At 41.1% G+C, this 26714-nt stretch overlaps 4 protein-coding genes across 5 annotated transcripts; 1 reads left to right on the top strand and 3 right to left on the bottom strand.

Annotated features, from left to right (window-relative positions):
• Positions 1–123: 123 nt before the first annotated feature.
• LOC121181386 (arf-GAP with dual PH domain-containing protein 2-like) lies at positions 124–4379 on the bottom strand. The gene is made up of 11 exons (XM_041037329.1): positions 4103–4379; positions 3416–3546; positions 2944–3035; positions 2565–2653; positions 2361–2473; positions 2113–2259; positions 1740–1823; positions 1585–1647; positions 1355–1432; positions 882–1110; positions 124–738 (listed from the first exon to the last, which is right to left on the bottom strand). Exons 1-11 carry the CDS (start codon positions 4188–4190, stop codon positions 710–712), a joined length of 1143 nt encoding a protein of 380 aa, XP_040893263.1. The 5' UTR covers positions 4191–4379; the 3' UTR covers positions 124–709.
• Positions 4380–5226: 847 nt separating this feature from the next.
• Positions 5227–8236, top strand: tefm (transcription elongation factor, mitochondrial). The gene is made up of 5 exons (XM_041035188.1): positions 5227–5351; positions 5677–6167; positions 6723–6872; positions 7024–7202; positions 7346–8236. The coding sequence occupies exons 1-5, from the start codon at positions 5309–5311 to the stop codon at positions 7608–7610; spliced, it is 1128 nt and encodes a 375-aa protein (XP_040891122.1). The 5' UTR covers positions 5227–5308; the 3' UTR covers positions 7611–8236.
• On the bottom strand, positions 8171–14030 carry atad5b (ATPase family AAA domain containing 5b). The gene is made up of 13 exons (XM_041035187.1): positions 12975–14030; positions 12775–12874; positions 12592–12674; positions 12234–12382; positions 11443–11614; positions 10974–11248; positions 10769–10862; positions 10625–10689; positions 10308–10506; positions 10074–10198; positions 9157–9986; positions 8771–8929; positions 8171–8420 (listed from the first exon to the last, which is right to left on the bottom strand). Exons 1-13 carry the CDS (start codon positions 13978–13980, stop codon positions 8342–8344), a joined length of 3336 nt encoding a protein of 1111 aa, XP_040891121.1. The 5' UTR covers positions 13981–14030; the 3' UTR covers positions 8171–8341.
• Positions 14031–14991: 961 nt separating this feature from the next.
• Positions 14992–25300, bottom strand: suz12b (SUZ12 polycomb repressive complex 2 subunit b). 2 transcript variants are annotated; one of them, XM_041036946.1, is made up of 17 exons: positions 24993–25300; positions 24599–24743; positions 24062–24108; positions 23891–23955; positions 23645–23713; positions 23379–23428; positions 23027–23112; positions 22692–22923; positions 22361–22466; positions 22167–22272; positions 21824–22001; positions 20620–20708; positions 20115–20258; positions 18999–19156; positions 18149–18347; positions 17265–17344; positions 14992–16994 (listed from the first exon to the last, which is right to left on the bottom strand). In XM_041036946.1, the coding sequence occupies exons 1-17, from the start codon at positions 25005–25007 to the stop codon at positions 16682–16684; spliced, it is 2082 nt and encodes a 693-aa protein (XP_040892880.1). In that variant the 5' UTR covers positions 25008–25300; the 3' UTR covers positions 14992–16681. The 2 variants fall into 2 exon arrangements, with proteins under 2 accessions (XP_040892880.1, XP_040892881.1); XM_041036947.1 differs by having other exon boundaries at positions 20620–20705.
• Between the last annotated feature and the right edge of the window lie 1414 nt (positions 25301–26714).

Here is a 26714-nt window from a genome sequence, read left to right as displayed (position 1 = left end):
CTAGAGCACAACCTCTAAAATGCCTGATGTGGTCCTCTGATACATCAGTATATCGTATCTGCATTACTGAAAAGGAATATACACATTTATACCTCTAAAATGGTGAAATATGAAAAGCAGGAATCTGTTGTGCATCAAATTTATTCAACTTCTAAAGAGATTTCAGTTTCAGTTATATACACAGCTAAACTCCAGCAGTGTGAGAACAGCTCATCTAATTGTGTGCCAATTTAGTTACACACAAAATACAAAATTACTACAAAACATAGTAAATCATATAAAATCAATAGTCCTTGTTTTTAATAAATATAATATTTTGTTCCAATGTTTTCATACTGTATTGCCAGAGAATGCTTTAATTAGTTGTCATTTTGGCAAGGCCAGTGCACTAAATGTAAGAGATACTGCTTCTGATGAGCTTAGATAATACAATGCAGCAACGTCTCAGCTGTGACAGCAGCTTCTCCAAAGTGTAACACTGTAATCACAGACGCTGCAGTCTGTGAAAAGTGTTAAGGTTGAGTGTCAGTGGTTTTGAACGGTCTAGCCAGTAAGAGAGTAAGACTTTGTCTCCATTTTTTTTTCCTCCCACTGACAGGTCTAAGAGACTCTTTTGGAAGTGAGGCTATGAGTCTGTAATGTCCCTAAAGGATATTCTCTCTTTATTGTATCCTGAACTTTCACACACCAGCAGGTTAAACTGTTCCAGTCATTTCCCTCTTCTCAAGTTGGCTTCATCTGTATCAAACATAGAAAGAAAGAAAGAAAGAGTTAGGACTCAGTGGCAGAATGTCATGCACCATTAATTTACATTTATCTGCTCAACACAAGAAGACATTGGCTGCATCAGATGTTTATCAGGTGTAAAATCAGTATCTTACTTGCGTAGTCCTCTGGGGTCATGGGTTGAGCGATGACGTTTCTTAGTGCCTCCAGCCACTCCCTCTGGTCCTGCTCCTGCTCACACATAAACACAAACTGCCTGCCTGGAGTCTGCAGGGTGATGCCACAGTGCCACCGACCTCCCCTCGTGTTCTTGCCGCTGCTCTCTGAAACAGAGTAGCTGTGGCTCTCTGAGCCAATGAAGACAGCACCCAGCTCTGTAGCGTCCTACCAATGACAAACAGCACAAAGATGTGCTGGGTGTAATCAGGTGCAAACAATAAGTTTCATATCAGGCTAAGATCTGCACATGATCAAAACCGTCATATGTTTCTGTCTACCTCCAAAATAATGCATTTTGTTTAAGTGCCAGAATCATTGTACTTTTTAAAGTTGACTGTCACAATCATTTACTGTAATATTCAATATTTTCACACAGTGTAGATACGATGGAATATTGTCTGTTCTTTACCAATGGAGTTTTAAAATACAGAAGCTTTCTGTCCATTGAGCATAATGTGAACCACCTCTTCTTGAATGGCTCCCGTTGCTGAAAAGACACATACACAATAACACACAGAGAAAAAGGGGAACAGAGAGAAAGAGAAAGGTAGAAAGTAAAAGCAATGACACATTCGTTTATCAAATATAACAAAGTTAAACAAATCAAGTCAATTTCTATATTAAAGATAGCTGACGAACCGTTGGGCCAGTTTTCTCCATATATCCCTCCTTCAGACAGCATCTTGTTAACTGAGGTATTAACTGTGTAAAGAAACACAAATAATCCTGTTAACCGAACAGAAGTTGCAATTTAACAGTTTATCTATGTTAATCTTTATGAAAAATTTTCTCACATCTTTTTCTTGAAGAGTGGGATTTTTCTTCTGGAGGTATGCCAAACGTGTCGCCCGAATAGCATTGAATAAGGAGACAATTACCTGCAGTGTAAGGCATCAGATAAAGGACAGTACATCAGGAACACCAATACTGTACATAAACAGCATCCACTCAGGTATGTCGACAGTTTCATACATTTTAGGTATTTGGCATTTGGGTTAATTTTAAGAAGGTCTGCTGAACTTGGATTACATTGGTTTCTCTCTCTCTCTCTCTCTCTCTCTCTCTCTCTCTCTCTCTCTCTAAAAACGATTGTGAGATTCAAAGGTGAGGTAAGTAATTCATCTGTTACAATCAGAAACAAAATAGCACTACAGCAGCTGAGCTCACCTGTCCATTCTCGTGATAAACAAACAGATTCCTCGTACGTTCGTCCTGCAGGTAGGATATCTGCAGCCCGTGAGCATGACCGACCTTCTCTGGCTGGAAAACTGCATTCAGATCCTTCATGCTGATGACAGCTTTGGGAACCTTGGACTTTTTTTTTTTTAAACGAGAGAAAAAAATTGTTTTTGAGTGTCAACCAAGTGTGCTCATAAGGCGCTGTAGAAGATGATTTAGAAAACGGAACTACTCACATCCTCTTTAATGGAGTATCTGAGGGTGAAGTCTTTCTGGGACAGCAGAAAGATCCTCTTAAGAAAGTGCTTATTGTCTTTGCCCTTCTTCCACAGTGTTGACTCAAACTGATCTGGATGAGACACATAAAAAACAAATGCAGATTCAGAGTATTTGCCGAAGGGAAGAATACTTTCTTGTTGTTATAATGGCTGGGTTATTACCTGAGTTATAAACTTGGTTAAAGTGGTTATTTTCTCCTGTGAATTCTCTTCTTTCATACTTTGCCCGGATCCATTGATCTTTGAGAACACTGAAAGCAGTGCAAAACAGCCATTAACATTTCCTTGGGGATGAAACACATGTTTAAGTGAATAAAAGTCACTGAAAACATGTAGACCTGTGATGATTAATAAATACAATTCATACTGTCTGTAGCAGAAGCTCTTCCTCAGTACTCAGCCCTCATTGTTTGTTCCTCTATCAATATACGTGCAACAGGAGAACTTGACTCCCATTCACTAAATAAAGTATTTGTTGAGTCTTCACTTTTCACTTCTGCTGAGCTAATGAGGTGAATGGGTGGTACGTACGGTCACTCACATGCAGTCATTTTGCTGCGGCCGGTAGAAGAAGGCAGGGACACATTTCTCAAAAATGGCTTTAGCTGCAGAATTTCCCCTCTCCCTCATAAACTGAAACCAGATATTTAAAAGGTCGTCACAAGACAATTAACATTTTGCAGCTAATTTGAAAATTCTGATTTGCTTTGCGAGACAAACCTCATGAGATTATGAACAATATAAAAAAGAGAAAAAAGCATGTTCTTCAGCAATTACTTATGTAGCTACACACATTTAGAGCATTAACACAGTGGATGGATTAGCTTTTGTGATTCAAAATTCAAAGCTTTTATTTGTTACATGCTCTCAGATAAAAAATAATTATAAACATGTGAAGTATACATATAAAATGCAAATGTCAGTCTAGAAAAATGTAAATGTAGCAAACAATAAATACATGTTCTGGTTTGTGATTAGTCATTATAAGATGAATTCAGACTACAAACCTATACCTCTACTAGTGAATCTTCCCAGTGATCCAGGCGTATGGATTTCACTTTGCTGACAGCTGGCAAATTACGATGCATCCCCGAGCAGTTCAGGCACACAAAGATACCAAGAGTGTAGGAGGCCCAGTCAGGTTCTGTAAGCAAAAATGAATGTTTACTTTATAAGAAAGAATCAAATACAGTCCAATAACTCTTGTTATGTGAGCCATAATTAAAGTCCACAATAGAAAAATGTTAACTGCAAACAAGTGTTTCTTTTCTGGGTAAATGTAGACAACAAATATGTAGGTAAATTAAACACTGAAATAAACCAAAGTGCAATTTCTTGGTTGGTCTTCGAATGTAGTTTCTCGCTTTTCCTTTCACACAGACAAAGTGATTTTTGTTATAGGAGGAACAATGAGGTCATACCACAGAATAGACAGCAGCTTAACTTCCCCATGTTAAAGTTTATGAAAATGTGACTTGGCAATAAAATATTATTTTGGCTAGTTTAACAAACAACATCACGTGGATTTGTGGAACAAGCGACTGTTTACCATTCTTCACACTTAAATAAAGAAACTGTGTTAATTCACATCACAGAAATCAGGTATATGGGGAAAAAATGTATTGTTGACAAGTTAAGGAAACAATAAACCTGAATAAAATATAAAGATTATTGTAATGATTCTTTGACAGTGTACTCACCAGGAGCTCCACAGTCAGCACACAAGTTGTTACCGGGCTGCCGCACCAAATCGAGCAGAATTTTGTTATTTCTTTCCAGACTGGCCATAGGTGAAGGTAGTTTGCTCCTGTTAGAGTTGAGTCCCAAGAAAAAATCTACCAAGCATTAACTCCATGTTGATTCTACACAGTTTATGGTGCAGAGCTACTCTGCTCTGTAGCAGGTAAAAAACACTATTTCTTCTCACTGACCAGTGGCCCAGCATTTCCTCTTAGAAGCACAGCATCGTGCAGTTTATTGTTCTGCACACAAATACAGAGGTCCAGAAATAACAGAGAAAGGAAGTGCAACAGACGTCACTACGTAGCAGGGTGATTGACTTATTGTGTCAGCCTGATAGGCTTGTATGTAGTTCATAGAAAACTGTTAGTTTGAAGGCAGCGGGTGAGGTGTTTTCATGCTAAAAAGCATAGATTGTAAGGTAAATATAAACAGTCTTGATTAAAGTTTCATGAAGTTATGATACAGAAAGACACATCTATAAATTTATGTCAAAGCATCCACACCGACATCTCAAGCTGCATTAATATATTTTGGCCATTAGGGGGCAGGAGAACTGCAAAACAAGCTGACAAATACATATATGCTTGACATACCAAGTTGCCAGTTTATTAGGTACACCCAGCTGAAACTAGTGCAGTCAAATTCAGTTTGTGGTGCTGTTGAACGGGTTTGTGATGAGGAGTGTTGTTCCTAAGGGTGGAATAAATGTAAAATATTAAAATATCATAAAATAGTAACTCAAACGTATAGTTATGTACAGTTCCTGAGTAAATATACTGAGTTACATTAAATCACTGCGTCTGTGTTGCTGTTGAACAGTAGTAAGACGTGTTTCTAACATTTATTCTACCCTCAATGATAGAAAAAGGCAACGTTAACATAAAAAATATGTATTAATGCACCTCAGTATTTCAGCAATCAGCACTATGTGAATTAGTGCATTAACTCTTCACACTCCCAAACGGTATATGGCAGCATTCGTCTTTAACGTCGGTTCCCCGGTAAACACAGTAGACGGAGAAGCCCTCCGGAACCAATGTAAGTGGCGTTGTTGTGCTACGCCGGTCGATTCTAAAGCGTCGGACAACAACCAAAGGACAAATTTGTTCAACATGCGTGATACTGTAGATAAATCTATCGATTCTTAATTTTAATTGACGACAATGTGGGTGGCCAGGCGATTTCTGTCATCGGTCGTTCAGAGAGGTAAGTTTTCATGGTGAAATGTTTTGTGTCTTAGTCGCCGTTTGCACAAATTTCAATCTACAGACCGGCAGCGTTGAGCTAATTTAACTTTGCTAGTTGTAAATGCCAATTCAAGCGTTTAGAGGATATATTAATATTTCCACGGTTGTATCTGTTTCAGTTTTACTCTCCTTCGGATCGGACACTTTTATTGAACAGGTTCATAGTAATTTACTTTAAGGCTCCGTGCTCATGTGTTGTGGAGAGTCTCCGCTTTTCATGGTTTTACTCTGTCCCAACAAGTTGATTTGACCAGTGAGCTCCCTCCGCTGCATTCCTTCCATAGGTCAGTGTGCAGGACAGCCTGGTTTATTCTGTCGCCCTAAGCACGGCTCCCTCCCTGAGCTGGAGCTGCGCTACCTGCAGTGCACATGCTGCTGGAGAAGCCGGGTTCCCGTGGCCGGCTTTGAGACCCTGAACGCCACCCTCTCCTCCTCTTCCTCTGAGCCCTGCAAGCACGACACCAGCAAACCTCTGGACGACTGCTACACCTCCGAGCAACGACACGCCATCCTCCAGCTGCTCAACACCGCCTCACCGTCAGAGCTGGCCACCGTCAAGCTCCTCAGAGGCCGCAAGTCGCTCAACATTGTGGATTACAGGACTAAAAACGGACCCTTTAAAAGTCTGGAAAGTGTGGTGAACGTACCGCTGCTGAAACACAAAAGTGCCGTCATAGTCTTCAACTCCATCCTCAACCCGGTTAAGAAGGAGAAGAAAGTAAGGATACAGCTGGCCAAGTTTATCAGACCAGAGGTTGACAGGTCCTGGTTGGAGGTGAGGTTCTGCTCCCGTATAGGCGAATCTAATCATTTTCAGCCAAGGGTTACAACACAGATTAAAATGTGTTGGCTGGGCAGGCTATTGAGATTGTCTTGGGTTCCGATCCAAGTGTTTTTCCAGCTTCCTGCCAGCCACCAAAAACCCAGCCTAACATAGCAGATACTTCCATTCATTGGTCCTTACTAGTCACCAGATCTCAACCCAGTGGAATGCCCATGGGCCACAAAATAATATCTACTCTAATCAAAACACTAAATGAGGGTATATGTACGAAGAAAAACAGTCCCAGAGACTTGTAGAATCCATAGGGATCAGGGAAGATGTTCTGCAGGCTCATAGTGAAACAAATCGTGATGTTGGTTTTTCCTTATATTCTTCACCCATCTCTAGATAGCTCCGCTACACCTGTGCCTGAAATGCAGGCCTGAGTGTACCACAAAGCAAGAAAGTGTGTTTTCCTGCCGTCTCAAACAAAATGTTACATGTAAAGAGAGAAAGCAGGAAAATTCACTGTGAGCACTTATCATGATTCTGTATTTGTTTACTTAGGATGCCAATTCCATAGTGTCGATAGTATGTGGGACTAATAAAATCGCCTGGGCACATGTGGACCGCGGGATGGCCTTACTGGATTGGAAACAGATGGAATGTCCTAATTTCTTGAGAGGCACATACATGGCTTCTGCTTACTTGAATGATGTGAGTATGAATACCAGAGTACATGCTGCTATTGAAATTATAAACTACTAGTTCAACGATGTTGTGTTTTTCCCTGTGTAACTAACATTTGGGTGGAACTCACAACAGAAAATCTAAACCCACTTGTAATTTTTTTTTCTACTGGCAACAGGTTTCTGCAGTCGTGTCGCTCCTTCCTTCTGCTGACTTCTACATTATAGAGAAATCCTCCATCTCAGTCCAGAACACTGCTCTGTTCCCCATCATGGCACACATGAGGGCAGTGGAGGCCATGCTGTTTGCTATGCTGGAGCCCAGAAACTCAGCACCAGAGTCTAACCTTCCTCCCAGGTGGGGAAAAAGCTTCAGCGTTGTCACTTTTTTTGTGGCTTCTGTCTGGTGAAGTGTGCAGTTTTAAGCTTGAACACTTAGTGAGTGTACATGCAATGTCTTGACACAAAAATCCCCTCCTTAATTTCTTTCTTCCTTTGCAGAGTTTTGAACATGATGCGAATTGCTGTGGGACGCCATTTTGGACTAATAGTGGGCGAGTGTCGGACGAGCGGGGCACAGACAGTCCGGCAGCTGATGACTGAGTCTGTGACACAGAAGTTTCCCAGGATAAACTTTCCACAAGAGCTGCTGGTCAAGTATAGAAACTCCTTCCAAATGGGGAGCAGAAGAGGAGGAGAGGAACTCTGTGATGCTCTTCTCCAGGCTGTAGCTTTTTACGAGCTGCTCAGTGAATCCTCCAGTTAGCCGCCACCTGGACTGATCTCATGCCCCGACCATGCACTACATCCTCTAAGACAAACCTCCTAAGTGGCATTCTGAGCCCTTTTGTACCCCTGAACAGATATGGTGGTGGTTGATGGCATATTTAAAGTACTGAATATTGTTATGGTTACATAAAACACTCAGTACTGTTTGGTTTTTTTTTTTCGGGATGCTAAGCATGATGGTTGCTATGGTGTTTTGTTACTTCTGCTGTTGATCTTGTTTGGACACTTGTACAAACTAATTACTGTACACCGTCCTCTGTTGTCTGAGGACTTTCATTCAAGTTGGTGCGTGTTAGACTTAATGCAATAACTTTTTACAATTTAAAAAAAACAAAACAACATATACATACACACACACACACACACACACACACACACACATATATATATATATATATATAAACACACACAGATACACACACACACACACACACGATTCTCATCAGCAACCCATGTCTATATGTGAACAGTCAAACTGGCTGATGTCAAGCAGATTTGGAGACGCCTAAAAGAATTACAAGATCAAGCTAATTTATAAAAAAATATACATTTTTATTTTACTCGTCATGGTTGCACTTACATGTAAATAAAACATGATTTCACATCTCACTTGTGTAAAATTCATGTGGTTAACAGTATTCAGTAAAATGAATGCTCAGTAAAATAAATAGACAGGGGTAAGGTGAGGCAGTCTTTACAGATTTTTCCCTAAGAGAAATCTTCTGCCAGGAGTTGAATAGTTGACTTTGTCAGGCCCAGGGGCACACTGCTGAGGTGGTTCAGACACCTATTGCAGGGATAAATCATTTGAATTTTGGCTGCAAATAATAACTTTTATTGACTGCACATTAACTAGTCAAATTGAGGTATAACACTTTTAACTAACATTATTTAATCCAGCAAGAAACTAATGGTAATTGCATAATGAAGCAGTGGGACAAAAATACAGCTACCATCATCTGCCTTCCACTGTCACACCTGATGTTACTGGCTTCATTATAATGGAAATCAAATTGGATTTTACTTAATAACTTATTAATACTTAATAGTAGCCCATTAAGTGTGAAATCTTCAGTATTTGAACGGTAGACCTCTCTGAGTGAACGTGAATTTAAACGCGTGTTGTGTCTGGCTCACCTGACTGGCTCCTCTTTCTGTCGCTGTGCTCTCTGAAGGCGACAGATGGAGCGGAGGACCGGCATGTAGTCGACACTGACAGCTTGTCTGTTCCCCAGCAGGCTGAAAGATTTACTGCTGAGCACCTTCCTGCTCAGCTCGTACCTCCTTTGGGTCACACTGGAGGGAGAGGCACAAGTGTAACATGGTGAAAAAACAAGACATTTCTGTTTTGGCTCCTCTAGAAAAATAAGGTAAACAATTGTTTTTGAAAATAAATGCATAGATGGAAAATACTCAGTCACATTTTTTTTTAAAACATTTCAATGCATCTGTGTATCTCATCTCCTGAAAATCAGTCTGAATCAGTATTTGAGATCAGGAGTTGAGATGGAGAACACCCTCACCTTGGTGCACGCAGAGGTTGAAAACTAAATCGGAGGCTCTGTTGTTTGGAGGAAGCAGGGAACGTCAGTTTCTCCACCAGCCTCTCCCACTTTTTGTCATCCAGTTCCTGCCTGTATTTTTGGGCTTTGGTCCACGCCTCAGACACTCGCCACCAACATATGTGACACCCCAAGCCTTCAGCAGCGGCCTGAATATCCACCAGCCTTTCCTGGCTCCAGCTCCGGTCCTCCCCCTCGCTCATCTCATCCAACAAGCCGTCCTTTATCTCCGCTCCTGTCCAGACAAACCTGTCCTCAGGTCTGCACGAGCCTGAAACAAGCATGGCTGAAGCTGGCAGTGTGACGTCAAGGTACGACATGAGGTCAAAGAAGTCAGTCAGGGCATCTAAACAGCCGTTTGCCACTTTGGCAGATATTTGTTCAGTTTTGTCACTTAAACTAGGGAGTCTTGAACGAGCCCCTCTTAATGGTAATGAGGTAATTTGAGGTTCGTGTGTCAAAGTGGAAGATGATGTGGTGTCAAACAGTGGTGCGATATATTTCCTTCTACTAAGCCTGGAGATTTTCCGAACAGATTTGCTGTTGGTCGCTGATGGCTTTGGACTGACATTTCGTTTGATCTGCTGGAAGCTGGGATCGGTGTCAGAGGATGCCAGCTCGCTCTGCAGCCCAGAACGAGTCACCTTGTCCAGGTACTGGACTGAAGATCCCTTCGCGCCGGTGGGTAGAAGGAGCTCCAGGTTGGTGTAGAGAAGAGGCACACCTCCTCTCCAGCCCTCAGCTAAGAGCCTCAGGAGCTTGTGCATGTCTGTCTCAGACCAATGCTGACACTGAAGAATCAAATATAAATTAATGACATAGTTCATTTTTCTTTGGAGACAAGCTTGTGAGGTTTGTGTAGAGATATGAATACTTGCCTTTAAAAGGTTCAGCAGTTGGTTTTGGGTCACAGGGTGGAGACCTAACATGCTGGCAGTGCAGCCTGTGTCGTATGGAGGGAGACTGGAGTCTAAATTGTCTCCTCCGTCAGCAGCATATGAGCCTAGATTAGGAAATGGAGAAAATTCTTGTAAATCTGGCCTTAAAAGTATATAGTCACAAAATCCACATCTATAAGGGGGACTGATTGTGATTTATTTAGAGGAACTTACACTGTAAGTGAGTGGGCTCTTCAGACAAGCCTCCAATCTGAGATGCCCGTCCTCCACCACTGTGCACCCAGAGCTGCAGCTGCAGCAGGCAGCGTCTGACGTCACCACAGGTGAGTCTGAGGAGGCTGCGAACGTCATCCAACTCCAGTCGCACATTCTCAACCAAACACACCAGCCGCAGGTAGCTACAGACGTTCACCTTTGAACAGATGGAGGGTTTTTTTTTTTCACGCAAGCATACAAGGAAAGTGTGGAACTCCTTACATGCATTACACACTGAAGCTGTACAAGAATGCAGAGATAAAAGTTCGACTTACCGCTGATGGGGTTTTGAAAATGATTTCCTCCAAGCTGCAGTTGAATCTCTCTCTGAACATGGGATCTAAAGACGACATTTACTTTCCATCACAACTTGCCTTCAGATGTTATTCTGTTCAAAATTACACAGTGTGTGCGATTACCATTGGTGGTCAGAATGACTGGTCTTTTAGTGGTTGTCATGAAAGCCTTGATGGCTGCGAGGAAACCAACATCGTCGTCAAATATGACATCAACCTGTGGGAGCAGACAGTTGCAAACGGATCAGCCCAGACCAAACATACTTATGCGCGCTCTCGTGTCCATTAAATTATAGGTCTTACAGTGATGGGTTGCCAAACAGTTTACCTCTTCAAACAGAATGAGTGACGTGGCTGTCTTTTTGCGCTGCGTCACTATTTGATCACAGCCTGGTGATGGGTTACCCGATTTCTTGCTGTCTGGTTTCTCAGATGGCGACAGGCCACGAAAGTGTAAGTGATCTGCTTTGGCCTTCATCTTAAAGTAGTTGGCCAAAGTGACTGTGGCTGGATTAGCTTTTCCTTTGCGACTTGAGCGGCCAATATTCAGCATTGCCCTCTTTTTTGAGGTAGAGATGACATTTTTGGGAGGCACTGGTTTTCCTGTTAAAAAAAAAAAAAGAAGGATACAAATGCCTGTAAAATAAGTAATATAATATTGAGGGCTCCACCACTGTCTCCAGATATATTTCCATAAACTTGAGACTTTGTAAGTTTTTCAAAAGCACAATCATTGTTGAAGGAGGGACATTTTAATGAATGAATGAATGACCCCATCTTTATAAGTCATCTCCTACCAGGTATAGTCTCGGGTTTAGGAGTGCAGCTGCTGCTGTTGTAGTTGTTGAAGTAAGCTGGTTTCAGTGGGTCCTTGCCCGACGTCTCCACTAGGTGGGACTGGGTAGCCTCCTTTAGCTGGGACAGAACGTGGCGGCCACTGCGCTGTGAGGAGCAGTTCACCTCAAACACCTTTGATTGAAAAGGAAAAGAAAAATGAAATGATGATTGCTTTTGCTTATGTACGACATCCAAATGATTACTTGTCAAGAAAGCGGACCAGGACCTGGTGAAAAATCATGTGATTTGGTCGTTTTAAGGGCCACGAAATATCATTATTAGCCAAGTAATTCATTTTAAATGTGCCCTTTTGACTGGATTTCATTTAGGATACGCAGTGTCATAATTTTTGAGAGTAATCTCAGACTCTTGATCTTCTCTGAAGCAAAAGAAAAGTGAAAGGAGTCGTAATTTCAATGAGCTACAAAAGCATGAGCACGGATGGAAATGAAAGTAAGCTACTCATCTTTGAGTAACATATTTATGTATAGAACAGAAAACGTCCTCAAAGGCCACAATATTATGAAGAAAGGATCATCTCACAAATCCATGGTTTTATCTCAAGGTACTGAAACATGCTAATGTTCTTATTCTCAGTGGTGAGACTTTTCACCCAACCAAGAAAAAATGTTTGGTGGAAATGATGATTTCCTTGGCATAGTTATATTTAAAGATATAAATATGGATGCAATTATCAGCCTTTATCAACATGTAATGAAAGATGTTGAAGCTGTTCATTAAAAAATCCAACCTTGAAGCCAAGCTCCTGAGCGCAGGCATACACTGAGGCAGTCTTTCCCACGCCTGGAGGTCCCGTTATCAGCATTGTGTTACACAGCGGATCCTCTCTGTCGTCTTCTGGCCCAGCCTCACCTTGGAAGTCTCCACAGTCCCACGAGTCTGCACAGAAGGACAGTCGTTCATTTTTCCCCAACCAAAAAAATCCCACCAATGGAAATCCCCGGTCATTAAAACAAAACTCTGGTCATGTGGATATGGGGAAAATAAGCAGGCTTGTGACAAATGTTTGGTCATGGCTCATTAGAACTTGCATTTAAAATCTGCCCCGTGAGCGGAGATATCAACGCGTGACAAATGCCAGGGCATACCATTGGTGTTATCGTCATCTTTCCTTTCCTCCTCTTTTCTCCTCTCTTCGCAGTCAGCTCTTACTTTCCATTTCTTCAGCCAACTGAATTCCAGACAGAAATCAAAAGAAAAAGTTGTGCTTACACTGATCTCAAGTCCAATATATCAGTAAAAGTATTAGAGAGCTAACAAACAAAACTCACCTGTGCAGTTTGTTCACTGAGACAGAGTTACCAATGACTTCACTTGAATGCTGAGGACTGTACTTGTCTGTCCAGAGAACATCCTCAAAACTGGATTTTTCTAGACAAAAAAGGAAAAAAAAAGTTTATTTTATGTTATTAAAAGGACACAAAAAATATGCCTTAGGAATACGAAGGCATCAGTGTATGAGAAGGTGTACCTCTAAGGAGAATATCATGGGTTAAAGGTAACTGGCCGTCAGATTTGGTGTCATTTGTCCATTCAGAGTTCAGCTCACAGTCGTTCACCAGACCCGCTAAGCTTCCACTCTGATACCTCAGTCTGTGAGTGCGGCTCAGCTTACTGCTCCTGGGCTGCTTCTTCGCAGGGAGGACAATACTTTCCTGGAAACCCTGGAGGTGACATTGACCCAAACCAACGGCACCTTCTGCAGTGAGGCCACACCTCAGACGCTTGGACACCCTGTCAGAGTTTTCATCTCCTCGTTTCCTCTTCACTTCTAAATGGTTCTGTAGGGAGCGTGGGTGCAGAGAGCTGTCTGCTTTGGACAGGAGAGAGGAGCATCTTAAGTGGTGGACAGTCAGTCTGTTAACAGACTGTTGATCAGTCTCACCTGCGGATCCACAGTCCTGCAGGCTTTCACTTGCTTTCTTCTGCAAAGTGCTGAACACTGCTTGAACAGGAAATGCTGGATTGGATGTTTGGATTTCTTCCAGACATCTGTGCAGAGATGAGGGTGACAGCTGTCCTCTCCTGGTAGACGGAATAACCCCTCCTTTCTGTGTCAGGTGAGATACTGTGGATGCTGACAACCGATGCTGACTTTCCACCCCTCGCAAATCATCACGCTGATGAGGAGCCACTGGTTTCTGCAGCTTCTCCACAGGCGGATCCAACTTACCACCGCTGCTCCCTTTACTCTGGCTCTGCCTTGGTGTTCGTAAGAAAATGGGAGCAATTTTTATGTCTTTAGCGCAGCACGTTTTCCTCTGCTCCTGCAGTGGTTGAACTTTTCTCTCGGCAGCATAGGAGCCATATTGGTCTTTCGCAGCCAGAGAGGCTGAATCTCTCCCTGGTGATGTTTTATCATTGGAGCAGCTCGACTCTGAAAACACTAACGTTATCACCTCGGTAGTTTGTGCTCGGTTTTCGCTTTGGCGCGATGCATTCTTACAGTTTTTGCTCCGTCTGAGTTTGTTTCGCATCGTAAAGAAATCCAAATTCAAACACTGTCCGCAGGCATCTTGACTTTGACGATTGGCTGCCATGCATGTAGCGTCGTAACGTCAATTTGTGCGACGTTAAGTTGAGGTAAGCTAAGCTAAACCGAGCTAAACTACATCTTTAATTTTGTTTTACGCGGACAAAATTAGCTAATTGTATAGTTTTTGCCAAATTAATTAAAGTAAAAAGGTAAACGTTACAAATAAAAACAAAAATCTCCTTAACAGATCAAAACTGTCGTAGAACGACGTCAAAAACGTGCGCCGGGAACTTTTGGTGCAGCCAAAGATCGTTTATATAAAGCCAAACTACAAAGATGCTTTCTCCTACGGTTTAGCAAGTGAACCGAACTGATTTCTCCAGGCACCCGGAAACCAGTCAGTACTCTAAAACTGACATGATTAGTTGATTAATTGATTAGAAAATACACTGGCAACAATTTTGAAGATTATAATTGTTTAGGTCATTTTTTTTTCAAGCAGAGCAAAAGCTGGATTTGTGAATTGGATATGACACACACATTACACTGTGTTGAGGCCATAAATTCAGAAAATCTCGGAGTATCAAACGCTATTTGTTTTACCTGTTCTCACTCCAGAATAGTGAACAGGTTCTTTTTGACTATTCTTCCAGCCAGGTACTCCTACCCCTCAACCAGGGATCACTACCTGTTAAGGGATGACCTACCTGACCTGCATGACACTGGGGGCACATTCGAGATCCAGCTCCATTTTCTATACGGCTTAATACGCAAATTGTGATTGTTTTGTTGACAGGCAGCAAACAAACTTTTCTTTATTCATCCTCTGAAAAATACAATGTTTCATCCTGCATGTAAAATATAGATAACTTTTGGTTGCATGAATTGCTGATATATAATTTACAACCCGAGTTTTTAGCCTGGAGGGAATGGCATTATTCAGACTGGGTTATTATGCAGCTGGAATCATGAGGCAGGAACCACGACAGAGAGAGTGTAATGATGGCTGATATCCAAAATCGACCATAAATAAGGTCAAATGTATTTTTATTTCTTTAAATATAAAAATCCCCTTAGCCAGAGTGTACAGTTCACAATTTTTAACAGGGTGTTTTGACAATAATGGTGAGTGTCTCCCTTTTTCCAGATGAATACAGAAACCCTCTATGAACGGTGGAGGGAAGAAAAAAATAAATTGTTAATTTGGTTGTCCCAAAGGGAAGTCGGATGAAATAATGACTGGTGATGATCACCTATTTCTGTGCACACTACAAAACACAACTACCGTTTTTTTTTTTTTTTTTTAAACTGGTTATGGAATGAACAAAAGAAAAAAAAATGTAAAAATACACGGAACTAATAGACTGATGAAAACATTCCCCTTTGGCATAAACTGCACCTAACAGAACAGACAGCTGACTGGACCTGAAAACCAAACCATCCAATAAACAGCATATTGCTTTGAGAGAAGAACTGCAATCTGTTAATTATTGGATTCAGTACAGGGCTCAGCTGAACGTTTGATGTGATACATGTACACACATTTCTGTCAATCAGCTACTGATACTCATAGAACGCATGTTAAAAAAAAACACAGCATGTTCAGACCTCAATGTGAAAACAAACTACAGGTGCCCGTATCATCAGAAAACTGTTGACTTTTATATCTTCGGTGCTATGCACTCTACACCATACATGGGGTGATGTGCTGCTGGTTGTTTCAGTAAGTCTTTTAGGAAAAAGAAAATATTCAGAAAAGTTAATTTCCCTGGCTTTCCTTGAGCTATTATCAATACAGGCCAAAAGGCATGATGGAGTGATGAAGTAGGAGTTTAGCCTGGACCCAAAATCTGAATTTATTCTCTTGTCCAGGATCCAAGCTTACAGTATAACACTACTGTCGTGGCAACCTACCAGCAAAACCCACAATCCATCTGGGGGTCCGAACACAAGCTTTATATACTCTAGGCATCGATGCCAAGTGTAGATTTTTACTGTGATGTTCTCTTAACTGTATAACCCTTCAAATTAACTGTCATTCACAAGAGTGAAGTCAAACGCACTGACGTTTCTCCACTGATGACAGTGGAAAAGCTGCATTCAACATTTGGCGCAGCATGGTTTAAAAAAAAAAAAAAAAGGGAAAAAAAAGACAATTTTAATGTAAGCTTTCTAAATACAAACACCAAGTGCTAAAATAATCAGCTAAAAGGATAAGTTTTCAACAAGGTTATTGTATATGTGTACAAATAATCAAGAGAGACAATGTTACCATTACAGTTTTAACTGTAGTCTTGATACAGTTGTCTATAACAAGGACATACCAAAAGGCAGTCGTGCCACATCAGCAGATTCAGTTTGTTCACGCTCTCACCCAAACACAGATACTTCAGTGGCTCCTACAAAATGCATATTAAGTAGGTTCAACTTGCATCATCCAGTCCTCAGATTCCTGGTTTGTGTAGCTGTGGGTGATTCACTTTTATATTGTTCATATTTGGTTCAGTTCTCAAGTTTCAAAAACTTGTTTACCTTGTATACTGGTCTGCTTTAGGTCAGATCCTCCACTGACCAGTTCTCCCACCTATCTAAGCACCAAAGGGTTGGTAATGTTCACCGAAGAAGAACAAAAAAATCAAAAAGAAACAAATCAAAGCAAAAAAAAAAAAACCCATGACAATCATTGTTCCATCCAGCCTGCATCAGTCCGTTAGCGCGCTTTTTGTCCTCTTGCCCTGCTTTCCCCCACTGGAGGTGACGGCGTTGCCGTTGCAGGCTCCTGCTGATATCAGAGTCTGGTCCTGCTGCTCCTCCTCGGTGTCCGGCAGCTCTTCTTGGATCTGCCGCAGACGGGCCATGGCACGGTCGATGGTGGCTGTGCTCACCAGGTTGAAATCGTGCATGCTGACTAGATGCAGGAGGAAGTTGCGGCAGAGGTTACGGCGGATGATGTGAGCACCACGGTTCTCCACGAAAAGCATGATGGCCTGATTCATCTGGTTGTCTGCTATGAAACTGCCGGGAAAATAGAAGACAGAGGAGCTTAGATTTGAGTGTGACTATATATACTAGTTATATTTGACTAAATTGATTATGAGCTAATTGTTCAAACTTCCCGTTTGAACACTGTTTAAATAAATAACTGACAACGGTTTCCCATAGTATAACACAGTTAAGATAAAGATACACTAAAACAACCTGAATATACACATTACACAATCATTACACTGCTTAAAAGTAAAACTACCACTAATGTCTACCCCCTTCTCAGTATTCAAAACATACCCATGCTTCATGACGTGCAGGTTCCACAGCTTCATCACCTCCTTCTCTCCCTCGTTGACATCTGTGAACTCATCCAGTTGCTGTAAGAAGTAAAAACATATAAATAAATAAACAAACAAGAAAAAAAAAATCAAAATCAAAAATGTACAAGTACGATATTTGTTTGATGCAATTTGAACACATGAAGTCTCAGCCGGTGCGACAACACCACACTAAAGAGAAGATGGATTTATATGATAAGCTACACAACAAACATCATACTGTGTGTGTGTGTATATATATATTAAAAAAACCAGAACAATTTTGCTAGTAATCATTTCATTTTAAACATTTTCTCTTAGTCTTAATAGTGACACTAATAGTGGCAGAGACTTATCCTACAGCAAGTCATGTTAGCAGGTTCAGGAAATCAATAGTGAAGAGGTATAAATGCTGTGTATGGGTGTAGGAGCCAGCTGAAGAAGCGTACAGTGTTGGCAACACTTTTTGCTCGGAGCACCTTTAAGTTATTTATGGGGAACAGGCACGACCCAAATGCTTTGACTCTTTGTTGCTATGGTGATCCGACACCAAAAATCAGTATTCCAAAGCTTTATTTTTATGTTTTCCCCCTCCTCTTAAAATTTTATCAAAGCTCCTCAGAAACACAACTATTTTTCATTCTGTCTGGTTGTGTACGTTTCCTAGACACAGTCAAATAGATAGCCATAGTTACTGGGGTCTTTGTTACTTCCATCAATAGCTGCTGCTTCAGTAGGTGGGAATAACATGAGAAGTTTCCTCTTTGGCAACTTTCTGGACCTTTAAGGTTGTCTCCATAAATGGGGCATCATTTTTATTCCACAGTGAAACCAGCCAAAGTGAGTGAAGTAATGTCAACTCACTGTGGCAGTCTTCTCTCTGAGCCACTCTGGATCTCTCTCATCCTCGCTGTCCACATCCATCTCCTGGGGCCGCAGGGGCATGCAGCTGTCACTGTGGAAGTAGAGGCGGTTGTGTCCGCTGACGTAGGTCCTCTGCTGCTCCAACTCTCCGTCCTCAGACTCCAGGAACTCTGACAGACTCGGTTTGGTCCTCTTGGGCCTGGTGGAGGGGGGAGAGAAAGAAATCCAGCATATAAACTATGTACACTGGAATTTCAAATCTTCATATTCTCATGGTTTTTTTTTTAGTACATAATTACCTCCGTACCAGCCTTTTCATTTTTTTAATATACTCTCAAATGCTTCACATTTATTTTCAGTGAAAATAAACTGAATACGCTGCATACAATGACTTTTAGTTAAAAACTATTCTGAGTAACGTCACAAGCTGTTGTAAAATGCAACCGACACTGCACCATCAACAAACTGTCCTCAAAGATCACTCACTCAAGTCGCACAGAAAAATACCATTACACCTTTATTACACCACAGCTTGAGTTTTCATGCATTTACTTACCACACTTATTTTTAATTACCACACCAGTATGAGTAACCTGCTGACTAAAATAAGCTGAGACTATTCAGGGTCACTTTCTTTCCAAATGTCTCAAACAGTTCTCATTTATTTTAACCCACCTCATCGCTCATCAAAAGCTCATTAAAGTTAATTCAACTGATTACTAATTTATGACTTGGCTAGAGTGAATGAAAAGCCAATTAAAATGTTCATTTAAAACAAGTGAATTAGATTTTCTGACATGCGTTGACTTTGAGCGTGAACGCTGCTGTTAAGCAAAGGTCACACGTTTACCTGCAAACCAGTATGTGAGTGACAGCGGTCCTCTTGACCGGGCCGTTGCGGCTGAAAGCAAAGCCCGGCTGGCTGTGGATGTCCTGAGGGTTGCCAACGTATGAGCCGTCGTAGCACTCATTGATGGACACGTCTATCCTTGCTCCTTTGGGGTCAGGCTGCAGGAGGAAAAAAAAGGATTAGTGAAATTCTACAGGAAATTGTGTTCAGCAAAAACACAGAGGGCCTGGGTCTGCTCAACCTGGCACTAACTGTCAAGGTTGAAAGCGTGACTTCTCAAAAGGGTGAGCCATAACATGCTTTGAATAAAAGTGTTCAGACAGACAAGTGCAAGGTGCTCAAAGGAAGCTAAAAGCAGTGTCAGAGGGGTAGGGAGGGACGGAGACAAATAGAGAACGAGTAGAAACTGGCTGCGCAATTAAAAAGTAAGAGGGAACAGACAAGCTTTCTAAGACCCCTTGTTAAACATGACTTGCCCTTTGTGGTTTGACAGATGATTTCAACCTCATCGCCTAAAAAGCTGAACTATTTAACATTTTCTCTTTGCACTGCGTGACAAAACATGGCCACGCTGCTCCCCAACAGGCCTGAAAGCTACAAGCTGCTTTCTTTCCTTTGAAATATGAGCTCAAAGCTGTTTCTGAGCAACACATCTGTGTGGAAAGGCCCTCACAGTGAATAGTTAGCTGACTCTTCCAGCTCTCCAATTTTTCTTGCATGTGCAAGTATAAAGTTAGCAGGTTCTTGACTGAGGAACTTTACCCACAGATTTGCATTGTAGATGGTCTGTACAGTGAGCCACTACTCGGCCATGACTGTCCCCCTCAAACTGTCTTCAACATAACTCACAACCTCACAAAATACTTACAATAATACACTTAAGACTTAAACAGCGGCTGCTCTGAGGACCCCTAATTTCTTTTACCCTGAATCCACCAAGTTGTTTACGTTTGTTACCGAGCTGTGGCACACAAGCATTGCAGATGAGAGCTGCTGTACAGGATCTTTGGTTACGATACATTCGCAGACTTAAAAATTGCTTGAAGCCAGGTGACGTCCGCGCATGAGAAGCTCAACCACACAAACTAACAGACACATATACACACCATCTCTTACCACATAGCTGAAGATGAAGCGGGAGTGGGAGAGTTTGAGGTGTTTGAGCAGGCTGTAGAGTTTGCTGCAGTTGAGAGTACACCAGGGACAGTGGAGATCATCTCTTGCCTCTGTCTGCTGCCGCGTGTTATTGTTGTACAAGAACTGAGCAAGAATAGATCACATTAGTAACTACAAGGCAAAACAGAGAAGATTAACCCACAGCAAATGTAAATGGGTGACTCTCACAGTGTTGCATACTTTCAGAGTTACTGTCACATTTGATAACCAAACTATCAGGATCAGAGGAGCTCATTGTGTAAGCTTTGATTATTTTACCGTATTATAGTGTACAATTTTTCTAAGGTCTCAAATGTGACAGTAATTCAAATTATTTTTAAAAATGGCTGCAAAAAAAAAAAAAAAAAAAAGGCAGAGACATTTTGTAATTCAGTCACCTCACCAGAGGATTGTTGTAAATCAGTGTCCCAGGCCCAGATGTATACCTTACTATGGTGTAGTGTACCTGATAAAATATACGTAGCTTCTGCCGAGGCTCACACGGGACCTGCTCTTTCCTCGTCTGAATGTCTGTGCTGACTGACTCTTTCACTGCTGACGGGAACAGATGGAGAAGTTAATTCTTGGAGAATCACCAAATAACAAATTCTGTGGATTTGATAAATTCAACATGTATTTGAAAAAAAAAAAATTGTAGAAACTGCATTTGTTTTTCAATGACATCAAAATTTGAAATTCCGAAGTCCCTTTCAGACATGGAGTCTGTAAAACTCCTGGCTCCATCTACCTGTGAAAACGATGGCATTTTGGCTTTAAAACATACTTTATGCGAAGGCTCTGCTCAAACATGACCATTATAGATGGAGCTGTAATGCTCAAGTAATCTTTAGCATTTGGTAGGAGAAGCATAAAAACCTCATTTCCTTCCCATCACCACAACTACTAGAACTATGATAAGTTGCAATGTAATGATAAGAAGGACGAAGAGTGTTTCCAGCTCTCACACATTGCAGCAGAGATGGATTTTCAAACTCATTTAGGTAAGTTCGACCCCACTTCTCACTTGTAAAGTTAATAATTTATTAGATATAACAGAATTCAGCTGCCCATTTCATACACCCTGAACAGAGTGAGAGGCATTTTTCTGGATAAGCATACATACCAATTCAAATTACCAAAAAAAAAAAACCAGAACTTTCTAGTAATATTGCCATCGTGACTTCTACAGAAAAATGATGCAGGGCCTTGTTCAAACTCATACATTTACAGAGTGAAGTAGATGTCTGAAAGGGACTCAACAGTAATGACTCACATAGTGCATTTAGCCAGATTCAGTTACAAATAGACCATCCCACACAAATATCACAGTGGGTGAATAATCCAAAACCATGACCCATTCAGCTTTGCTCAGAGAATTTGGCAGCTTTTTCCGGTGTTCACACTGAACAGTTTTACAGTACTTTTCAACAAAGCAGAAGGTGGAATGGTAAACTGTTTATGTCCCCTCCCATCTTTCATGTTTTCTGCCTCCTGCTCTTAAATGTAATATAGGATTAAAAGTAAACAGAGATGTAACAATAAGATTTTGTAAAAACTGATGGTTCCACTCAAGAATACTGATAGAAATCCTCCAAGTAACGGTGAATTTCTCAATCTGCCAGGTCTTAAAAACAAAGTTCAAGCTACCCTGTGGTGTGCTCTTTACTTACTCATGAGGGCAGCTCGGTGGTTGCTGGTCCTTGTCTCCATGGGGCTGGAGCTGTCTGAGTTGCGGGTGGCAAGGGGTTTTGCGACGGGGGCAGTGGACTTTCCGCTGGCATCACCTGTCCAACGCAGTGTGAACTGCAATGTGGGTCCCTGAGAAAATGTCTCAAATGGTGGCAGTCTCTGTGGGACAGTCATACAGTGCAGTGGTCAGTGACGTGGCAGTATGAAAAGGACGACAAGGTCAAGTAAAAGTAAAATAAGAAATCTGGTATTTAGATCACAGGTTCTCATAAGTCAGATGTGACAAAGGAGGTCATGCACTGCACAAGTACAAACCCATCCTACCTTCCCATCAAGAATGGTTTCCCATGTGGCTTGCTTCTTGCTCACAGGGCTGTCCTCCATTCCTTGCATCGACACCTCGTACTCCCCATCCAGCAGCTGCAATCTCCTTCAGAGAATAAATCAGAGCCCATGACTGAGTCAAAGGAACCACAAAAAAAGGACAGATTCCACAACTTATAATCACAAAATCTTACCTATTCTTATCAAAGACAGTCATCTGTGCAACATATGTCTCTGTGGTCTCTCCCTCCTCTCTATGGGAAGAACTTCTCTTCTTTCTAGTAGGAGTATCTGTTACATCTGTGCACAAAAAATAAGAATACAAAACAAGAGTGAAAACAGAGCAAAAAAAAAAGTTATATTGAACATGTTATTTTAGGTAATGAGCTCACAGAAAGACTGGCTCCTAGCAAACTAGCAGATTACAGTGGCATCCCATATGCTCCTCCCAAAATGCACTGTGCACAGTACAAACTGTATTTTGTCAAAAAACAAAAAGAAAAGGCTTTGAAGTGGACTTCCTACCAATGTTTTCGTTAGCTTCTCCGTTGACTAGACCATTAGTATCCCTCCTCCCTGTGCGCGACACCCTGAACAGGAGCGAATAGGACTTCACCATGTGGCTGTTGCTGGGCTCAAACTCGTTGCTGGACACCAGTAAGGAAGGGTAGGAGCCAGGCTTGGTTTGGTTACTGTCAGGATTCAAAGGCACCTGCTTTTTACCTGTAGGCACTTGCTTTATCGGGCAGCTGACATCCTGAAAGACATATAACAAAATTTAACAAACACAGCAGGTGACTGATGGCTAACAGCAGATGACTGCTCAAATGAGAGATTGTCTCAGTAATGTTTTACTTTACCTTGCGTTTTTTATGGCAGACTTTGACGAGTAGCACCTCTAAGGACACTGAATTTTGTTCATTTTCTGAAATCTGAGATGGCTTTTCTGTATTGGAACAAATAACAAAACAAAACAAAAAAGTTCAGCATCCACATCGGTGCTGAGGAAAGTGTGTCCAATACTTTTCTGACTGTATAAGAGTATCTTTGGACTTTGAACCTGTTATTGCGCGAATGACCCGATGATAGCCAGAGCATGACTATGAGTAAAAAAAGTCCTTTGCTCAGTCAGTTTTCTACACATTTGTGGGCATTTCTCTTTACACAGCTATACTTAACACAAGCACTTGGTGAAGAATAAAGCCTGCTTACCATCCTTATGGAAGAACCCAGTGAAGGTTAACTGTAGATGTGAAGACAAGCTAAAGAGCCAAAAGAAAATGAACAGGTGTCACTGGGTCATATCAAATGCTCCAGCTGTTAATACGAATGGTTGAATCTGAACAGCATCTATTAATATAATCACTTAAGCAGCTAAGAGACATTAATTGTATTGGTATGATTTCTATAGTATTTTGATCAAGAAAACTATACCACAATAAAGGGGCATCACATCAGCTCTTGTAAGGCTATGTTACCTTGGAGAATCCTGCTCTCCCTTCATCTTCTCCACTGTCTGCAACATATCATCCACTTTGAATGTTTTCCTGGGAGGAAGGAGTCAACAGGCACACAGGTTCCAAATGAATTCATTAATAATGTGACAAATTATAAACATATCAGGTACGAATCATCTTTTAAAACTCAGTTGGGGCATCTTCATATGTAACACAAAGAGCACTGTACACAAATCATAACTGAAAACATGTCACCATATTTCCTACCTCCTGGCATTTGTTCGGCCATTTCTGTGAGACATGAAGGTGAGCGTCCTGTGCAAAAATATGGGCTAGAAAGGCGGGGGGGACATTTGTATTATTCAGTCACTCATTTGAAGTGGGCAGGCTAATCAATACAATGACTCAAAGAAAAGATATGTTGTTCATTTCACTTACTGCAATCAAGTTCCTTGTGCGGAGAAATCTGTATATCTGAGTGGGTTCTGGAAATCAAAAAAAGGCATCTTTTTTGATATTTGATTTAAACACAATGACACAACCCTCCATCAGTCTGTTCTCATTCAATTTCTCTGTGTCAGGATCAGAGAAACTAAGCAAAATTGATGACAAACACATGCCAATATATGGGGTGTTAACAGGTGGTAGCTGATCTGGCAAAAACCCACAAACTAAAGAAAATCTAAGCAGATAATTAGCAATACGTGCGTCTTTATCGAGTCAGTTTGATAATTGCTACCTAAATACAGCTGCCAATGACAGACGCTTTATTATTAACAAACAATATCTGGGGCTGCCTTTGGAGAGGGAGTGAAACTACGAGGGCCTGTCTGCCAAAACCAAATACTGACCACAAAATAAGTAACAGTAAAGTTAAGCGGTTGACTAAATGTTCCGTGCGAGTATGTAAAAGTTCTTCTCATGTTACCAACACAGAAAAGCTACATTACAAAGTGACGAGGAGTGAACGCTCACTTTCAAAGGCCTGTAGGAACAGCTCACGGTCGGCCTGAATCTGCTCCATCTTCGGCTTCTTCACAGAGTTCATCATTGCTGATGAGGCAGGGTACACAGCGCCGTTAGCTTTGCAACTCGACCCACTCATAATATGACCTGAGCTCTGCGAGGGAGACAGCAACACACGTTAACACATGAATTATTACACACCAACCGGTGGCAGTACAACAAGTTAGCTTAGCAAATACTCGCGGTAGCAGTCGAGCTAGCTAGCTCAGCTAAAAGCACAATGCTACCATGTTAGCTAGACTGGTATTTCAGAATAGTATCCATTCGTTAATTCTAACCAGTGTTTAAGAAAACCATAAAATAGAAATGTAGTAAATTCTGGATATAAATAAAGGCGACCCACCCTGGCTGATGGCATTAATTTGTTTGCCTCGCTGCCCCCAGCACAAGCCTGGCAGACTCAACAGCAGAAACCCATGAAGATGAAGAGGAGGCGACGAGACGCTGGCTAGTTAGCTAGCCGAGCTAGCATGGTTTACTAGAAAACAAACCTCCGTAAGCCTGCGGTCCCCCCGCATTCAACTGTCACAGATATCGTCTGATGTCAGAGATCGCTTGGGTGTTTTTGATCAAATTGCTGATTATCTAGATGTAATTTATTGTCGGAGTGGTTTCCTTCAATTTGTACTGAACAACAGAGCAGTAGTCAGTTGTCGGCCAATGGGAGACGCGGTGAGAAAATCCGGCGCTGTGATTGGCTGCTGCCCTCCGGAGATGACATACAACCCGCTCTCGCTTTCTGCGATTTTGCGGGAAATCGAGTTTATCAGCGTTCACATCAACAGGACATCACAGATATAACTTGTTCATTCATACAGCACTTTAACGACATGAATGTTGTGAATATACTCCATCTGATTTCACGATGTCATCGGAATTTATTTGATGGAAAAAAACAAGAGCAAAAACGCAAACGATTGTCGCTGGCTATCCATAAATTAAAAAAAATAATCTGATAGGATTAATTGGTTTTTAAACATCATAATGCGTGGTATTTACTGCATTGTATTTGTAAAATATAAGTATCAAAAATACTCACTATGCATATCACTATGTAGTATTTTATTCATCATATGTATTATTGGACGTGGATTATTATTGATACAATAACGTATCATTTTTAATGTTGTCGAAATACAACCAATAATTAGCAACTTTATATACTGTCTCTAATACTGTATCGTATTTATAAACGATTATTCAAAATATTAAAGTGAAAAGTAGTGCAGTAAAAAGAGTCAGTATTACCCTCTGAAATGTAGTTTAATAGCAGTGTTATAAAATAGAAATACTCAAGTAAAGTTCCCCAAAAGTGCACTTAAATACAGTTACTGAATAAATGTACTTTTTACCTCTGAATTAAGGATATTGTACTGTGCAACGTCACTGGTGATGAAAACAATACTTACATTATGGAAATGTTTCTGAACACAAGCGGAAAGCAAATTGTCCTTGAGGGATTCTTCAGATACAATTCCACTTCTCATATTGTTGTTCTAGATATCAAATTGGGAAATACTACTGCATGTGAAGGTTTCACAGCCAGTTTAATATTTTTGAAATCCTGTTTAATCCTGTACAATTTTATTGATGTACATTGATGCAACACATTATACAGTAACACAATAAACTAAAACAAACAGTTTAACTCATGTGTTAATGTCTGTTACATTAAGGCATGAGTTAACACTGATTAACCTGGGTTAACAGTGGTTACCAGTCCGGTGGGGCCAGGTATCAGACAAGCTGAGGGAAAGAGCTGGTGAAGTGCAATGAAGTCCAATGAAGGGGTGAGGTCTAAGATAAAACCTCAAATACTCAGGTGGTTCCCCTGAACAGCCAGTGGTTCCTCCACTAAAAATGGTTAAGATGCTTTTAGCTTATATGCTGTTCACATGTGTGAACCAAAAAATGTTTGTAATGGTTTTTAATGAAACTGTAGAGCTGCACTTCATCATTTACACATGGCACTGTAAACTGCCTTTGTCATGCTTTTTAATGTTTTAAAAATCTGATTTATATATTTGAAATACTTATTGTTTCTGTCTGTTCTTGTTCTTATATT

This window comes from Toxotes jaculatrix, chromosome 4 (genome assembly GCF_017976425.1).
Source record: "Toxotes jaculatrix isolate fToxJac2 chromosome 4, fToxJac2.pri, whole genome shotgun sequence".
In the NCBI taxonomy this organism is placed as follows: domain Eukaryota; kingdom Metazoa; phylum Chordata; class Actinopteri; family Toxotidae; genus Toxotes; species Toxotes jaculatrix.
This window is presented reverse-complemented; position numbering and strand designations above follow the sequence as displayed.